Source organism: Octodon degus, unplaced genomic scaffold (assembly GCF_000260255.1).
Source record: "Octodon degus isolate 3935 unplaced genomic scaffold, OctDeg1.0 scaffold00029, whole genome shotgun sequence".
In the NCBI taxonomy this organism is placed as follows: domain Eukaryota; kingdom Metazoa; phylum Chordata; class Mammalia; order Rodentia; family Octodontidae; genus Octodon; species Octodon degus.
This window is the reverse complement of record NW_004524605.1, coordinates 920,408-935,732: the sequence shown is the minus strand read 5'-3', so window position 1 is coordinate 935,732 and position 15,325 is coordinate 920,408. Positions and strand designations below refer to the sequence as shown.

Sequence of the window (15,325 nt, the reverse complement as noted above, 5' to 3'; positions counted from 1 at the left end):
GACCCTTTGGCCCATTTATGGACTACTTCGTAAAAATCTTGTCTTAGCAAGGAATTCTGCCAACTGTTTAGCAAGAACTGTCGTCCCCCCCCCCGTATCTGACGAAGACCCTTACTCTGCCCTCTCAGCTTCAGTTCTCAAAGCCCCCCCCCCCCCGCAGTCACCATGCTCCTCACTGTGGCCTGCAATCAGCAAGAACCCCTCCCATCCCTGTCTCCACTTAAGTTTCTACCCAAGGGAGCCTTTTCTTCAGTATTTGAAATGGAGCCTCACCTTTGTGTGTACTTTGAGATGGTCCTGCGGAGTTGCCCAGGCTGACTTAAGTGGTCACCTATCTTGTGGGGACCTGGGGATGTGCTGGGTCTGGGGCATAGCTATGAGGCCTAACCATTGGGCAAGGACCACAGCAAGGCCTTGCAGCGTGGTTTTTATTTCTTCCAGGGATTTATTAAGGCATTCAATGTGATATTTAGTCAACTGAAATGAATAGGAGACAACAGATCAGGACCTGAGGGTGTGCCCTCCAAATGTGTCATGGTGAGGAGGAGCCAAAGCACGTGTAACCTAGTGGCAGTCTAGGCACAGCTGGGCAGAGATGTCTTCTGCCTGTTTCTCAGGCGGCTCACGCCTAAAGGCTCCTGTGAACAGCTGAAGTTCCACACTTTGGAGCTCACAAGCACTAGCCCCCGCCTGGTACCAGGTGGCAGCAGCGGGACCTGGGTTACACAGCTGTCTGGAGAGCATCCACAGCCTCAGCACAGGGTGTGGTGCAGAGGTGTGAGACAAGCAGGGACAGACAGGAACCTCTAAGTTGGCAGTGCCTGGGCTCAGGGTGAGTCCCCAGTGCAAACAGGAAGGCGGCACAGCTGCCTGTTTGTGGGCTGAGATGCAGGTGCAGGGCACCCTTCTGAGGTGGCTGGGTCTGTGCCACCCTCTTCTGTTGGTGACTCTGCCTGGAGAAGATGGGAGAGGATGTCTCTGAGGAGAGGAGAGGGCAGAGGGACAGGCAAGGCCTCAGCTGGAGCCCGAAATCTCTGGCTGCTCGTGGTCACTGGCACTGCTGAACTGCCTCTCCACCTTCTTTTGCTCGTTCATCTTGGCACCAATGTCCACCCTCTTCTCAAAGAAGTTCACCAGCACAGACTCCGTCAGGACAGAGGCCAGGATCTGCTCAAAGGAGATGCACCAGTCCATGTCCACAGTGCCCCCAGCGCGTGAGGAGGCTGTGGGGCTGTTGGCCTCCCCACCCACCAGCACTGTGTCATCTGTGAGGTCCTCACACTGCAGGGAGCCTGTGCTGACTACTGAGTAGGAGGACACGGACACATCGTCTTTGGTTTCATCATCAGACAGCAGCTGGCAGGGCGAGCCCTGGCCCTCGCCACTGCCCCCCTCCACCACTGCCTGCCTTCCCTGGGCTGCTTTGCCCACATGGCTGTCCCCAGCAGCTTTGGCTTGTGTGTCCCCCGCATCGGGGGGCTGAAGCACCCATGTGGGGTCCTGCTCGGGTTCAGGCATTGGTGGCTCGTCCTCCTCAGTGGCACCGCTGTGGTCCCTGGAGTAAGCCCCATTCCTGGGCTTCCTGACCTCGCGGGCTGCAAACTTCTTCCCCACCTCACCGATGCGCAGGAGGAGGCTGGCCACTGTGGCAATGGCGTGGTACAGCTCCTGCTCCAGGGGGTCCTCACTAAACATATTGTAAAGGGTCTTGCACAGTTCGATGAACTGTTCCTTTGGGAAACAAACAGAGAGAATGGGATGGCAACAGGCGAGTCATTGTGCTCCAAGCTCACTGTGCAGAGGACACAGGCTGCTCTGCCCAATGCTGGGCTGTTGCTCCCCAAACCTGTGCTTTACCATTGCTGGTTCACAGGTTAGAACGATGTGGCTCAGAATGGGAAAATGACTGATCAATCCCACATAGCTCTTAGTGTTTGGTGGGGTTTTTTGTTTGTTTGGTGGAACCGGGGATTGAACTCAGACCCTTGTGCTTGCCAGGCAAGCACTTATTCTACTGAGCCATCTCCCCAGCCCCCCACATAGCTCTTAGAAACGGTCTCACTGTGTAACCCAGGCTGGCCTCAAACTCACAATGATCGTCCTGCCTCAGCTCTTTTTTTTTTTTTTTTTTTCTGCCTCAGCTCTTGAGTGCGGAAAAAAGCATGCGGTCTAAAGAGCCTTTCTTGGGCTGAGATATGGCTTAGTAGTTCTGCTTTGCATGCACAGGGCCCTGGGTTTGGTCCCCAGCAATTTGGGAGGCTGAGGCAAGAGGATTCCCAGTTCAAGGTTAGATAATACAGTGAGACCCTATCTCAACATAAAATGAGTGTTGTGGGTGCAGCCCAGTGTAGAGCACTTGCTGACCATGCACAAAGTCCTAGGTCCCATCCCCTGTGCAGGGATGACAAGTGGCACATCTGCATGGGTCCAGGGAGGAATGGGGGGTGGTCCTGGTCTAATGGCGAGTGCCTCTTGTCCCAGGTGGAGTGTGCGCTGACTTAGCCGCCACAGGTGTGCACACAGACAGGCTTGGCTGGGCATGACCAGCCTTGCCTTCTAGAACCATTGCCGAGTGCACTCAAGGGAGAGAACTCCCACCCAAGGAGATTGCTGCAGTGTTGGGCACCTGGCCCCAGCCTTGGCCAGAATTCTCCACAAATGTGCAGGCAAGAACTTCGCCTACCTGGTTCATCTTGGGCAGATCCTTAATGGTCTCCTCCCGTGTCTCCTTCTCCTTGGCCCATAGGCGAAGGTAGTGTCGGTAGTCTGGAGGGCTGGGCCCCTTCTCCTCTGTGAGGTGGGGGAATACAGATTAACTGCTGTCTGTCTGTTAGGAGCAGCAGCAGGGAGAAAGGCTGGTGTCACACAGTATACTAGGTCTTGTTACAGAACACACCAGCACATGGCAGGTTCGTGAGAGGACAGCCCTGGGCCCAGGTCTTCCCAGGGCTGTGTCTAAGTTGGTGGGTTAAGGTCCCAAGCCTGCCACTTCCCTGAAGTGGTGGCTGGTGCGGGCTGACAGCATGCAGGGAGCACCAGCTGGGCACCTGGAGGTGGGTGGGTGGGGTTGGGCTCCCTGTGTTTTGGAGTGGCCCTTCTGGGACATGTTTGTGATCTCCCCAAGCCTGGGGCCTCTGCGGCAGGACGTGGGGCGGAGGGGGCACACAGGGCGCCACATGCCCAGCTCTGGGGCTTGTGGAGGGAAGATGGTCTGTACCTTTTTTCCCCTGAACTTCTTCATTTCCTTCTTGCTCTTCCTGCCGTAGTGCTTCTAGACAACCAAAAAAAGGAAATGAACATGGAGGGAATTCTGACCCTACACCACGTGGCTCTGCTCAGTGGTTCTGCCTCGCCAACACAGCAGGGGAGGGCTGCTTGTTTCTCCCCATGGCCACAGCTTACAGAGCCCCACCCTAGTGCTAAGGCAGTGTGGATGCATCACACACTTGAAGCTCTGGGTCTCATAAAGGACTACAGAATACTCACTTCTGTTTTTCCAAAGAATACAAGTCTCAGCACACTTTTTTTTTTTTTAATTTTATTTGTGTGTGTGTGTGTGTGTGTGTGTGTGTGTGGCCAGCTCAGCCCACCAAGGGGCGGGGCCGGCTGGCATGTGGTGCTGGGGATTGAACCCTGGTCCCTGTGCTTTGCTAAGCTTGTTCTAAGTAGGTGCTTTAGACCACTGAGCCATCTCACCAGCCCTCAGCACACTTTTTTAACAAAGCAAATGATTTGCCCCAGAGGCAGCAAGTCGGAACTATTCCAGTCGAACCCCAGCCACTGTGTTCTGCCTAAGCAGGTGCTTTAGTCTGCTGAGCTATCTGGCTGGCCCTTGAGTCAGTTTCTTGACATGTGTCACCCTCCATGTGAAGCTACAGGGCAGTGCTATGATCAGTTTTGTTCTGTGATGCTTGGGGACTGAACTCAGGGCCTGTGCCAGCTGGGCAAGTGCTATACGCCGAGCTGCACCCTCAGGACCTGTGGCCAGCTTGACAAGAGTGACCAGCTTGATGGCAAGCCCCAGGGACTGTGCGTCCCTTGCGCTGCACGAAATGCAGCACAAGGGTGAGTTCCAACAGGCACTCAACATACACTTTTCTAAGGAAAACTAAGGTGGAACATGGGCATTTCCTGAGGGGAGCATCCATCTCCACTCGCCCGCTGCCTTTCTTCACATGGCTGCAGTGACAGTATGTGGTATGTCTTTGCTATGAGCATGCATTCTGCCTGTGGCCCTGTGTGCTGCCCATCCGCATTTGTGGGCCAGCCATGAAAGGCCTAGAGGCTGCCCCTTTCCTAGACCCGTTCCACAGGATGGGATCCTGGAAGGGTCCCAGAGAAAAGGGCCCTGGTATCGAGTGTCAGAAGATGAAGCCCAGAGGCCAAGGGGGTGCCCTGACCTCTAGGGACTGACCTTGCACTTCCCAGGGTGGGAAAAGATCCGGATCTGAAGTCAGAGGAGATGCTGGAGACAGTGGAAGAGGCATGGAAGGCAGAGGGAGGAGGAGCCAAGTCCAGGGAGACAGAGATGTGAGAGAAACAGGAGTTGAGGACACTGTAAGCAATGGGCCCAGAGCAGCCCAGTGTGGTGTGGCCACTGCAGGGCCCCAGAGGGCTGTGGTGGCTGCACGGCCATGGTGGTGGCCTCGGCATCCCCACAGGGGCTCACCTTCTGAGGAGCTATCCTCTGTGAAGTAATGGGTGGCCTCCAGGGCTGACTCAGCTTCCTCGGGGCTCAGAGCTGCATTTGGAGAGAAGTGAGGGAAGACATGATTTTCAATGAGCTCCTACCTCCTGTAGGCCTGTATGAAGGCCTCACCTCCCCACTGTGTGCCCAAACCAGTTCCCACGCCCAATGCTCCTAATGCCTGACAGTTTTGGGTTTTGAGTTAACAGGCTGGCCTTGAACTTAGTGATCCTCCTGCCTCAGCCTCCTGAGTGCTGGGATCATAGGTGTGCACTACTATACCTGGCCTTGTGCCTGGGAAGTAGTTTTTTAAGGGCAATAATTACTTCTAGTCATTTGTCTCTGACATTGATTTTTGGGGGTGCTTGGGGATCAAATCCAGGGCCGCGTGTGTGCTGAGAGCTCCACCAGAGCTGTGCCCCAGCTCTTAAGCGTTTGGAAACATGGGACATCTGCCAGGCAGGAACTTGATCAGGGCAGCTGGGTGGCGGATGAAGCTCACTGTCCTCTGCCCTCCTGATCCCATTCAGCAGATGCTGCTGCTCAGGTGCATTTCTTGCACAGGCTGGCGCACACAAGCCACATGCAAGGGCTTGCTTTCTTCATGCCGGAACCTCTCGGAGTGGCTCCCCTCTGCTACACAGGGCCTGCCTCATTCTCCTGAGCTCTTGTGACTCAGCACTACTGGGGACTGCAGATGCAGATGGTGGTGTCTGTGTGCACGTCTTCCTGGTGTGCGGAGAGGGACGCACAATGGCAGGGGGCAGTCGAGGGCGTGGCTGATGTCCACCAGAACCCACATGGTGTCTTAGGTGCAGAAGACAGGTCCAGGTGGTGGCCGAGGTGGAAGAGCCCCGTGAGGCTTTGGCCTTGGGTCCAGCCTGGGTGTCTGAGGCGGTGCCAGCCAACAGTCTTCAGTGCCAAGAGCCTTTCCCTCTCTGGTGGCAGACTATAGCCTGGGCAGCTTTACCCCCACCCTATAGTTAGGTGAAAGGCTCTGGGGACACAGCCAACCACAGGGTTCCAAAAATCACTGGGGGCTAGGCCAACTGGGGCCACTCCCAGGGCAGGTTGAGGACAGCACTGGGGAGGGGGCAGTCCCCAACTGAAACAGTGTTCTAGGACCGCATATTCACTGTCCTGAGTCAGTTTCCTCCCAAGAAAATAGGCAGAAGCCCTTCTCAGAGCTCAGTGGGCTGCGGCCACACACATGGACCCTATGGCCACAGAGCCTGCCTGGCTCTCTGAGGCTTCACATTGGCTACTGTCAGCTGCCCACAGGAGCTGTTTTGCTTGAGCCCCATGCGGCCCCCTTAGGCTGCAGCACTACCTCCAGAGGACAGAGGACTTGTCCCCTCCTTGTGGCCTTGGGCAGCACTGTGGGGGGCTGAGTCCCCAGGCTGACCCTCTGGGAACTGATGAACGCCTAGGTCTCAGTTCAACCACGCACTTCTACCCCCTCAAGGATCTTAGGTGCCCTGTTCCCACAGAGGAGACTTCTTCCAAGTCCTCCTGTCATGGCCCTATAGGGCTACAGCCAGTCTGGGTCCTAGCCTCATGCTGACTCCCTCCTCTGCCCTACTGTGGGACCAGGGGCTCCACAGGTACTTGTGTCCAACTGCATCCTGAACTCCTGGTGAAGGCTCTCACCTGGGGGAAGGTGAAGCTTGTAGAGCACCTTGAGCTTCTCTGTGAGGTCTCCGTGGTACATCATACCTGTAGGGCCAACCATGGGGGGCGCTGGAAGGAGTTCTGAGTCACACTGCATACCCACAGCCCACACCTCCTCTCTAGGGTTCCAGCTGGGCAGGTGGGCTCCCTCCTGGAGAGGTCCCTGCCAGGCTTGTTCTGCCCTCTCTGGGGCTGCAGGAGGGAGGGCAAGCAGGGCCCAGGGTGCCAGCTCCTTGCTGCTCACCTTGTTGACGGTTAAGGGCTAGGGATCTAGGCTGTCCTCTGGTGTAGCAGCAAGAAAGTGACTTGGGCGGAGGGCTGGGTCCCTGCTGCACTCACTCATTCCTGTCACGAACTCCTTGAAGTTGATCAGCAAGTCCTTGTTTTGGTCCAGGAGTCGGAACATTCGACCCGCTAGCACAGGTGTGTGGGAGCCACAGGCCCAGGGTGTGAGGCTGGCGAAGAGCTCCTGGAAGTGGCTGGCTCCGATCCGGTACTGTTCCAGGAAGGGCAGGCTGGGGTCACGGCGGCTGGCGGCTGTGCGGCTGCTGCCCCAGTACTGGTTCGCCATGTGCTTGGCCTGTGGGGACATGGCCATTACAGCTGGCTGTCCACCCCTGCCTCCCACATCTGTACAGCCAGAATGGACAACTGAGTCATCCACAGAACCCTATGCAGTGGACTCGTAGAGAAGCTAGGGCCAGCCTGGGACGCGCCCAGGGGTAGAGGCCCAAGAGGGACCAGTGGTGGCAGCAAGGACTGAGAGGCAGTGCGGACTGGCTCTGCCTCCTCTTCAGCCTCCCCCTCGTCAGCAGCCTCTCACGCATGTGTGTAAACTTTCCTGAGCAGTTCCTGGCCCTGGGATACCTAATTTGAATCACTCCACTCTTCAACCCTGGATCTCTTGCTAGAACTATTTGGAAAGCAAAGGTTTTTGCTGGGGTTGCTGATAAGATGACCTCAGAGCTCCTGGTCGCAGGGCCACCCTTCTGCAGAAGTCGCACGGGGAGGCCCTATGAGTCATGAGTCTGAGGGCACCTGAGCCCTCACACCTCAGGTGAGTGGTGAACTCCCTCTTATGCTAGGCCAGTGTGAATGGGTTCCTGTCTAAGCTCAAGGACTCGGGCCTGCCATGAGAAGTGTTAGCAGCTGCCTCTGAGGCTCTGTGCAGCTCCCTTCTGGGAGAAAGTGGCTGCAATGTGGTGCACTCTGGGGATGAGGGGACACTGGTTCTGCCTTTGCTCTTGGCTGTCACCTTAAACACCATGTAAAGGTCCTCCAGCTCCTCAATTGAGAAACCAATATTCCCCGGGATGGCTCGGACCTAGAACAAGAGAAAAGTGGGTTGTATCGACGGATTCTCAAGTTCCCGCTGCAGCAGAAACCAGAGGCTGCTGAAGGAGTGCACAGAGGATGGACCACGGGAGGGTATGGCATACACGCTCTGTCTCGCCTGCCACTTGTCACCATGCGCTGCCCTGGGGCGGCACTGAGGGTCTCCCCTGAGCTGAAGCAATGTTCGTTTAGCTCCTTTGTCCGCATCCCTGCAGAGACCCTGGCTCTTAAGCAGGGCTTAACTTCCTGTCAAGTCTCAGCCAGCCTGTCACTCCTGTGGCTTGCTATTGCAGAGCCCTCAGTGGGCTGAAGGGAAGGGATGGGAATATGCAGGCGAAGCCGGAAATGCACAGCTCTGAGGTCCCAGCATGGGTGGCAAGGGAGCCTGACCCTCCAGAGTAAGTGTAGGGGCACAGGGGCAGTAAGCACATGGCAGGGCTAAGCTGGGAGAACCCTGCCCCAACAATGCCGAACCTCCAGAACGGAGGGAAGGCCTCCCATGACGTGACCAGAGTAGTGTGGGAGGGAGCTCCCGCGACGTCACCATGCATCTCCACAGCTGGGCCTGGCCTGTGCTGCATCGTGGCCACAACACAGCTGCCCTGCAGCATGTCTGCCTGGGCACTGTCTCTGCCAGCCTCCCATCAAGGCACACGGCCTCCCGCCAGCCACCTACCACACTCCGCTTGGCTGTGTCCTCCAAGGACTGGATCACTCTCAGTCTCTGCTTAAACCGCATCTGCTCAATGTCTTCAGCCTTCAGACTGCTGAACTTCTGCAGGTGAAGGGGAGTCAGTGAGACCAAGTCTGGCTGCTACAGGCACAAGCCTGGCCTGGTGCCACCGGGTGCTGACCTCGTAGGACACCTTCAGGAGGTCAAAGATGTCCACCTCTACAGGAGGGTCATCTCCACTGGTCAGCAGGGCATGGAGGTGTGGGATAGGGGGAGAGATACTCTGTTTGTTGACCACGTTATCCAGGTACCTATGAAGGATGAAGGGCAGAATCCAGGTCACCTGCTGGCCAGTAATGTCTCCCTCAGTGATGTGACGCACAAACCAGGTAAGGTGTGACCAGGAGCCCAGCACACCAACCATAGAGGGCTTGAGCACTAACTCTGAGCCTAACCTTGAGGGGTGGGGATGTATCACGGGCAAGAACATTCTGTACACCTGTGCCCTACCAGCTGAAGGATGACTCGATGTGGGACTCCTGCCCTAGCCAGCAAGACTCAGGACCGAAGGACTGTCTACAGGAAACTGGGGGATGGACAATGGCAGTGTTTGGAGTGGCTCAGGGGATTCTGCTTCTCCAAGAACAGTCTTGGGGTCAAGGCTTCACATCTTTTTTTTTTTGTTCCTCGAATGCCTTCAGGGCACTTTTGGCCAGCGGGAGAGTTGTGAGTTTGAACTCCAGCAACCTGAGGCTGACAGCTTTGTGGAAGCAGCCACTTAAAGGACTGAGCTAGGGCCAGGCCCCCCACGGCTTCACATCTTCCTGGGCTCTCTGTGCTGAGCCTGCCACTCAAGGGGTAGTGTGCTTGGTCCCTGTCACATGCCATCAGGGCACAAACACTAGGGTCTTGCAGCAGCCTGGAGCTATCTCTGCTCACATTAGGGAGGAAGCTACCCTGACAGGCCTGTCCTGCAGTGTGAAGCCCTCGCCTGGGCTGCTGGCTCAGGAGGAAGAAGTTGTGTCCCACGATGCCCTGGGTGGCTTCTCTGGGCTGGGCAAGCATACCAGGTAGGGCCAGCAGCCTGGGAACTCTAGGCATAGACAGTGAGGCCAGAAGCAGTGAGGCATAGCAGGCTCAAAGGCCACACTTGGGGACTCCGACATCCTCGTGCAGGGGACCAGCTGTGACATGGGGCATTCCCCACCAGCCAGGAGAGGTTCAGGGTCAGATACGGTCAGATGTGGTTTGAAAGTTTTGTGAGAAGCAGGTGAGGGAAAGGGGCTGAGAAAACCATGGTGAAGTGGGCCTAGGTCAGGGGCTAGGGGGAGGCTGCAGGGAGGGCCCAGATCCCAGAGGAAGCTGCAAGTGGTGGCACAGGGGGCAGGGGGCACCAGGAAGGCACCCATTCTGCAGTGGCCACGAGCTACTCTTTGGAGCAGGCACAGGTGGGCTGCTCTACACAGGTAGGGGAAGCAGCGGTGTGGGAGCTCAGGAGCACAATGAAGACAGTGCTGTGCAAACCACAGGCACCCTGCTGGACTCTGGCTGAGAGGCATCGTGGGAATCACTGGGTCTCCCCCCAAGAAAGCTCCTGACTGCACGCTGCTGGCCAATAGCCCAGCTCAAGCCCATCTCCCTATCTGGTTTCCTCCCTGCAGGATCACTCGCCAAGCGCAGCTTGGGTCTCACTAGGGAAGAAAATCTCCTGCTGGAGGAGCCAGTGGGGACCAGGCTCCTCCTGCCCGGTGTGGCCTGGCACTGGTGGGCACAGCTGCTAGTGCTGACTGATGTGCCCAGGCCGTGCAGGGGTGGGCTTCTGCTGCCAGCTTCTGGGAAGGAGGAGCCCCGCATGTTCACCTGCCCAGCACGGTCATGGCCTCGCCCTCATCGCTGCAGTCCAGCAGCTGCTCCATGTTGGCGTCCAGGACAGCCAAGGCTACTTGCAAGATCACCTTGATGCCCTCGTAGAAGAAGCAGTCAACGATGACCACAGCGCTTTCGAAGGGCATGACGCTGAGGAAGAGGGTCAGGAACCAGGACAGCGAGATAGTGGCAATCACCCCCAGGTCCTGCATCTTCTCTGAGAGCCGGGGAAGGAACTCCCTTGTGAGCTCTTCGAAGATACCTTGGTCCACCAGGGCTCCTGCGGGAGAGGCAGAAGCCTGGAGGAACGCGGTGCGTGCCCAGGCCTGCAAGTGGCCCTGTGATGAGTGCAGCCTGGGCCCTGGCCAGCCCAGCCCCACCATATCTGTGCGTAGAGGGAGCACAGAGAAAGCACGAGACCCAGCAGTGCACCCTGCAGCTCTGTACTTGCAAGCAGACTGATTCCACTGGGGACCCACCTCAGGACCCCCAATACCAATTCCAAACCCACAGGCCTGAGTCTTCAGTGTAGGACAGCCAAGCTTGGGTACGGACCCTGTGATACCCTCCTGACACCTAAAACCATCTCTAGATGATGCGTGGTGACACCACACGAACACTATGTTAGCAGTCATTTTATACTGGGCTGTTTAAAGAATCCAGACAAAGAAAAGTGTGCGCGCACTCAGTACCGAGGTGATGCTGCCCCAAGGGTTTCTGGCCCGTGCTTGCTGAATCCCAGGGATCTCCTCGGGGAAGCACAGATTTCTTCCCTAACAGCCTCAGAACTGAATGGTGGTCCCACTGAGTTCTGTTCTACTGCTTGTCAACAGATGCACATCTAAAGGACCTTAGGAGACTCCAAAAACTAGAAGAGAACAGGAGATGCCAAGTAACCGGCACACGTGGCTGCGCAGCGAGCAGCATGGGAAGGTCCTTGTCTACCTGTTGACACAGACTTCTCTGCATGGGAGCTCACATGAGCTGAAGCTGGGCAGCAGGTATGTGGGGCGAATTGTATTCTTATGTTTAGAATTTTCTATATAGGGCAACCCACTTGGGTCTGTCCTTCTCTCAAACTAATGCTTTCTTCCTCTCAATAAATATATTCTGCTCTTAAAAAAATAAAATTTTCTATATAAAAATGACAAGGAAAGGTTGGATGGTGATTTAGTCTCCAGGCTGATTTTCCAAAACCAGTGAAGTGTAAAATCCTCTAATTCTTACTTCAGGAATGCCAGGGAAGCCACCTAAGGTCTGGGGTCTGGGCTATGGGTGCAGACAGGGGCGAATTCCTGTGTTTGGCTGTCTACTTACCAGCGATGTGATTTTTTTTTTTTCTTTTTGGGTCTCACTACATAGTCCAGGCAGGCCTTGAACTCACTATGTAGCCCAGGCTGGCCCGACTCAGTGGTCCTCCTGTCTCGGCCTTCCAGGTGCTGTGCTGGCTATGAGATCATTTCCCGGCAACCTTGTGCAGCTGCAAAATGGCTGTGAGCCCAGAGCAGCTCTTGGTGAGAAGGGCCGCACCGCGTGGGCACCGGGTACACTCACCCACCACCCTGGTGTTGTAGTAGTCCGGAAGCATGCGCTCGCAGAGGGCCACCAGGAGCCAGAAGGCCTCCTCCTCACTGCCATACAGCAGGAGCACGGATGTCACAATGTTCATTGCCTGCCGGGTACAGACAGCGAGGGGAGGCTCACACGGCCCCTAAGTGAAGCTGCCTCCCCTATCCTGGCCTCACCCTCACCCTGCTTCTCTCTTGCAGGAAAACAATTTGAAAGAAATGGTCAGCCAGCTCTTTTGGAGTGGCTCAGAAGGCACTGAGAAAACGGGAGACAGACACCAGCCCATGGCACCTCCACAGAGGGTATCTGCTTGGGGAACTCTGGGCCATGATGATGTTGTGGGCTGTGGCCAGGACCCAGGGCTGGGTGGGTGGGTGGGGGCCAGCCAGCGCAGGCCCAGGCCCTGCCCTTTGTTTTGTTTTGATCACTTTGAGACAATGTCTCACCACAGCACTTAGATGAGCCCTGGATCTGTAATCCCTGCCTCATCTGGTTTGCAGGGATGACGGGCAGGTGGCACTTTTTAGGATAGTGAGGGATAGTGGGGTGTGTGTGGTCACGGCTGCCTAATGTGAATGTATTTCACACTCTGAACTGTACCCTTAGTCACTGTCAAAATGGTAAATCACACCCACACTCTCTCTAGTGCTTCTAAGACTCACATCAGAAGCATGTAGAAGAAAGGCAAAGTATGACGTAGGAGAGAAGCATGGCCTCTAAGTGGATTTCTGTGCTCACCTCCTTCCTGAGGCATGGGGTGGGCCCCAGCATGCATCACTGCCACATTGGCCCAGGCCCGGACGTTCCCTGGGGGCTTCTGGGCCCGCGAGCCCTGGTACCTGGCAGTAGCCGATGGTGGGGTTCCGGAAGGCATAGGCTGTCAGCACCCGCCGCAGTGCGGCAATGCCCAGCTCGTTCTGGAAGGCGGGGTGCTCGGGCATGGAGCGGTGTAGGTCTCGCTCGATCTCCTCCGTGGCCAGGCTGTACTTCCCCACGGACTTCCCCACCAGCTCAGCATAATATCCGGGGTGGGTCATCATCTCATTGCAGGCCCCTGGGGAGAGATGGGTGGCAGCTTCTGCGCTCTGTCCTCTGGGTGCCTGGGGGCAAGCACAGGGCAGGCTGGAGATGTGCATGCTTCCCGAGTGGACTCTGGGGCTAACAGGTATGAGCAAAGCTTCCCTTAACTGCTTGTCACAGCCAGCTGCCCCAGAACCTGCACGTTGAAAAGCCCCCAGGGCCCAGGTGTGCATGCTGTCCTTTCAGAGCCCACCCATGGAGGCAGAAGAGCGCTGCCCATGGCTTTGGGTCCTCTGCAGACAGCCAAGACCTTCCTTCTTATCTTTTCTACCAGGCCCTGCCCTTTGTTTTGTTGTATCACTTTGAGACAGTGTCTCACCACAGCACTCAGATGAGCCCTGGATCTGTAATCCCTGCCTCATCTGGTTTGTGGGGATGATGGGCAGGTGGCACTTGCTAGGGTAGTGAGGGATACAACAGGGACCCTGTGACTGTGAAGTGCTTGCCGCCCACTGGGCACAGAAGCCTCGGGGTGAGGAAGGACATCCAGGCCTGACTTACCAGAGAACAGCAGCCAGAGCTCTCCCCGCAGACTCTCGGGGATGCCCTTGAGGACCAGCTTCCGAGTCTGGGCTGTGCGGTACATGCACGTGCCACGCCCATACTCAAAGAAGTGGGCATTCCATGCCTCCTCCTTCGCCTTTTCCTTGGCCTGAGGAGAAGGAACCGGGACCTTGGGGCCAAGAGTTTTAGAAGCGGAGGGCGGACCTGGTGACGGTCTGTGCTTCCCTGCAAGGGCTGAAAGCCCTGCCAGTAGCCACGCATGGGGCAGGGACAGCAGGGCCCGCACCTTCACCCCTTGAAGCCTGGAGCCCACGACGAGCAATGCCCACTGATGGGTCAGTCCCACAGAGAGCCTAGGCTGCCCTTAACAGCCAGTGCAGGCCCAGGAGGGCAGTGCCCACGGTGGGCACAAAAGCAGTAACCCAGAGGCCAGCTGGAGCCCTCCCCTTGGTAGAGTGCCAGTGCCTGGGACTTACCCCCTTGGGTCCGAGGTCCTCCAGGGGCAACTGTCTCTGGAAGACTTTGAGCAGGCCTTGGGAGGCAGTGGGCACCTCCTGGGCACTGAAACTCAAGCAGCCACAGGGGGGCAAGGACGGGCTGGTGGGTGCTTGGGGCAGTTCTTGCAAAGCTGGGAGGAGCTAGAAAATAAAACAAAAGGGCACCAACCATTAACTGAGCCCTGTGCACACTCATGCAGGGTCGGACAGAGTCCCTGGGGAAGGACTGGGGCTCATGGGGGCGAGGGCCCTTGGCAGTGGCTGCTGCACGTGACCTAGGTCTGTCCTCCCTAGAGCCTGAGCACTTTGCAGGCCTGCCATAGGCTTATAGGCTGGGTTGGCACCCTCCTTAAACCTACTGCCAGCCAGCTGTACTGGGAACTGTGCAAAGGAAGCAGGGACCCCACGATGGCACTAGGGGCAGTGCAGGGCTCAGACCTGGCCTGGGAGTGGGCGCTGCGCCTCAGGGGTGAGGCTGCCAAGTCTACTCCACTAGTACCCCAAGCCATGACAGCAACAGCAGGGGCCAGCGGAACACGGCAACATGCCTGCCCTTCCCAGGGTCCTGACTGCTACCCCGCCTGCACTCACCCATCCCTAGCTGTCAGAGGAGCAAGGCAGAGGGGTTTCTTGCCTCTAAGGCCCAACACCCTCAGCACTCTGTGGACTCCTCAGAAAGGCTGTCCACACCCTTCTAAGTTGGCCTCTGAAACCCCTCTAAGTTGATGTGCCTTGCTGCCCCAGGCCTGGGGAAGCCACAGCCTGTTGATTCAGACACTGGACTCCTCTCGGGGTGCCCCAAGTAACATGGTAGAGCCTGCAGTGCTTGGTACCTCTGCTGTGCAACACTTTCCTCCAAGGGCCTAGTTAGGAATGGTGAACCCAGTAGAAGCAGGCCTGTGCCCTATTGCTCTGCACCCCGGAAGGGCTACAGGAACCTCCCCAGTCTGGGGTTTGCATTCAGCCCCTGGGGGAGGGACTCTGGGAAGGTACCAGGCAGGCGACATATGGCAGGCAGGAGGGACAAAGGCCTGACATCTTTCTCTGGACCCTGGAACCTCGCTTCTGGCCCTTGTCCTGCTAACAGGGCTGCTGCAGAGGGAGGTGCTGCCCACCACCCTGGAGATGGGCCCGGAAGGTGCAGTGTGGCGATAGTTGACAATCCTCCCTCTGCTTGCACTGCCTCTGGGGCCAGCCGTGTGAGCCACTGAACTCCAGGGAGCCCATGTGGTCCGGTGGCCAGAGCTAGAGCTGTGTGTGCAGCCCCTGAGCTCCCCTGGGAGGACATTCCTGCTCTCAAGTGAGCACAGGGCTCAAGGGACCCACTGCCCATTCTGCTGCAGTGGCTCCCCAGTGCTCCCCAGTGGGGCCTGTGCCCTGTGCCCACAGGTCTGGTGGTACTGGGACCCTGATCGGGGCTCAGCAGTGTTGCCTGGCTGCCAA

The 15,325-nt window shown here is 57.1% G+C and overlaps 1 protein-coding gene across 1 annotated transcript in view; it reads right to left on the bottom strand.

Annotated features, from left to right (window-relative positions):
* Nucleotides 1-273: 273 nt before the first annotated feature.
* Tbc1d9b (TBC1 domain family member 9B) overlaps nt 274-15,325 on the bottom strand; it is a 35,508-nt gene continuing 20,456 nt past the window's right edge. The window contains exons 10-24 of the mRNA XM_004629418.2: nt 13,862-14,023; nt 13,383-13,533; nt 12,641-12,855; nt 11,787-11,904; nt 10,227-10,512; nt 8,548-8,677; nt 8,370-8,468; nt 7,614-7,682; nt 6,698-6,938; nt 6,338-6,403; nt 4,670-4,741; nt 4,415-4,465; nt 3,218-3,271; nt 2,684-2,790; nt 274-1,731 (exon numbers count right to left, since the gene is read on the bottom strand). Of these exons, the coding sequence (XP_004629475.1) occupies nt 1,015-1,731; nt 2,684-2,790; nt 3,218-3,271; nt 4,415-4,465; nt 4,670-4,741; nt 6,338-6,403; nt 6,698-6,938; nt 7,614-7,682; nt 8,370-8,468; nt 8,548-8,677; nt 10,227-10,512; nt 11,787-11,904; nt 12,641-12,855; nt 13,383-13,533; nt 13,862-14,023 (2,538 nt within the window). The 3' untranslated portion in view covers nt 274-1,014. The remainder of the gene's footprint in view (nt 1,732-2,683; nt 2,791-3,217; nt 3,272-4,414; nt 4,466-4,669; nt 4,742-6,337; nt 6,404-6,697; nt 6,939-7,613; nt 7,683-8,369; nt 8,469-8,547; nt 8,678-10,226; nt 10,513-11,786; nt 11,905-12,640; nt 12,856-13,382; nt 13,534-13,861; nt 14,024-15,325) is intronic.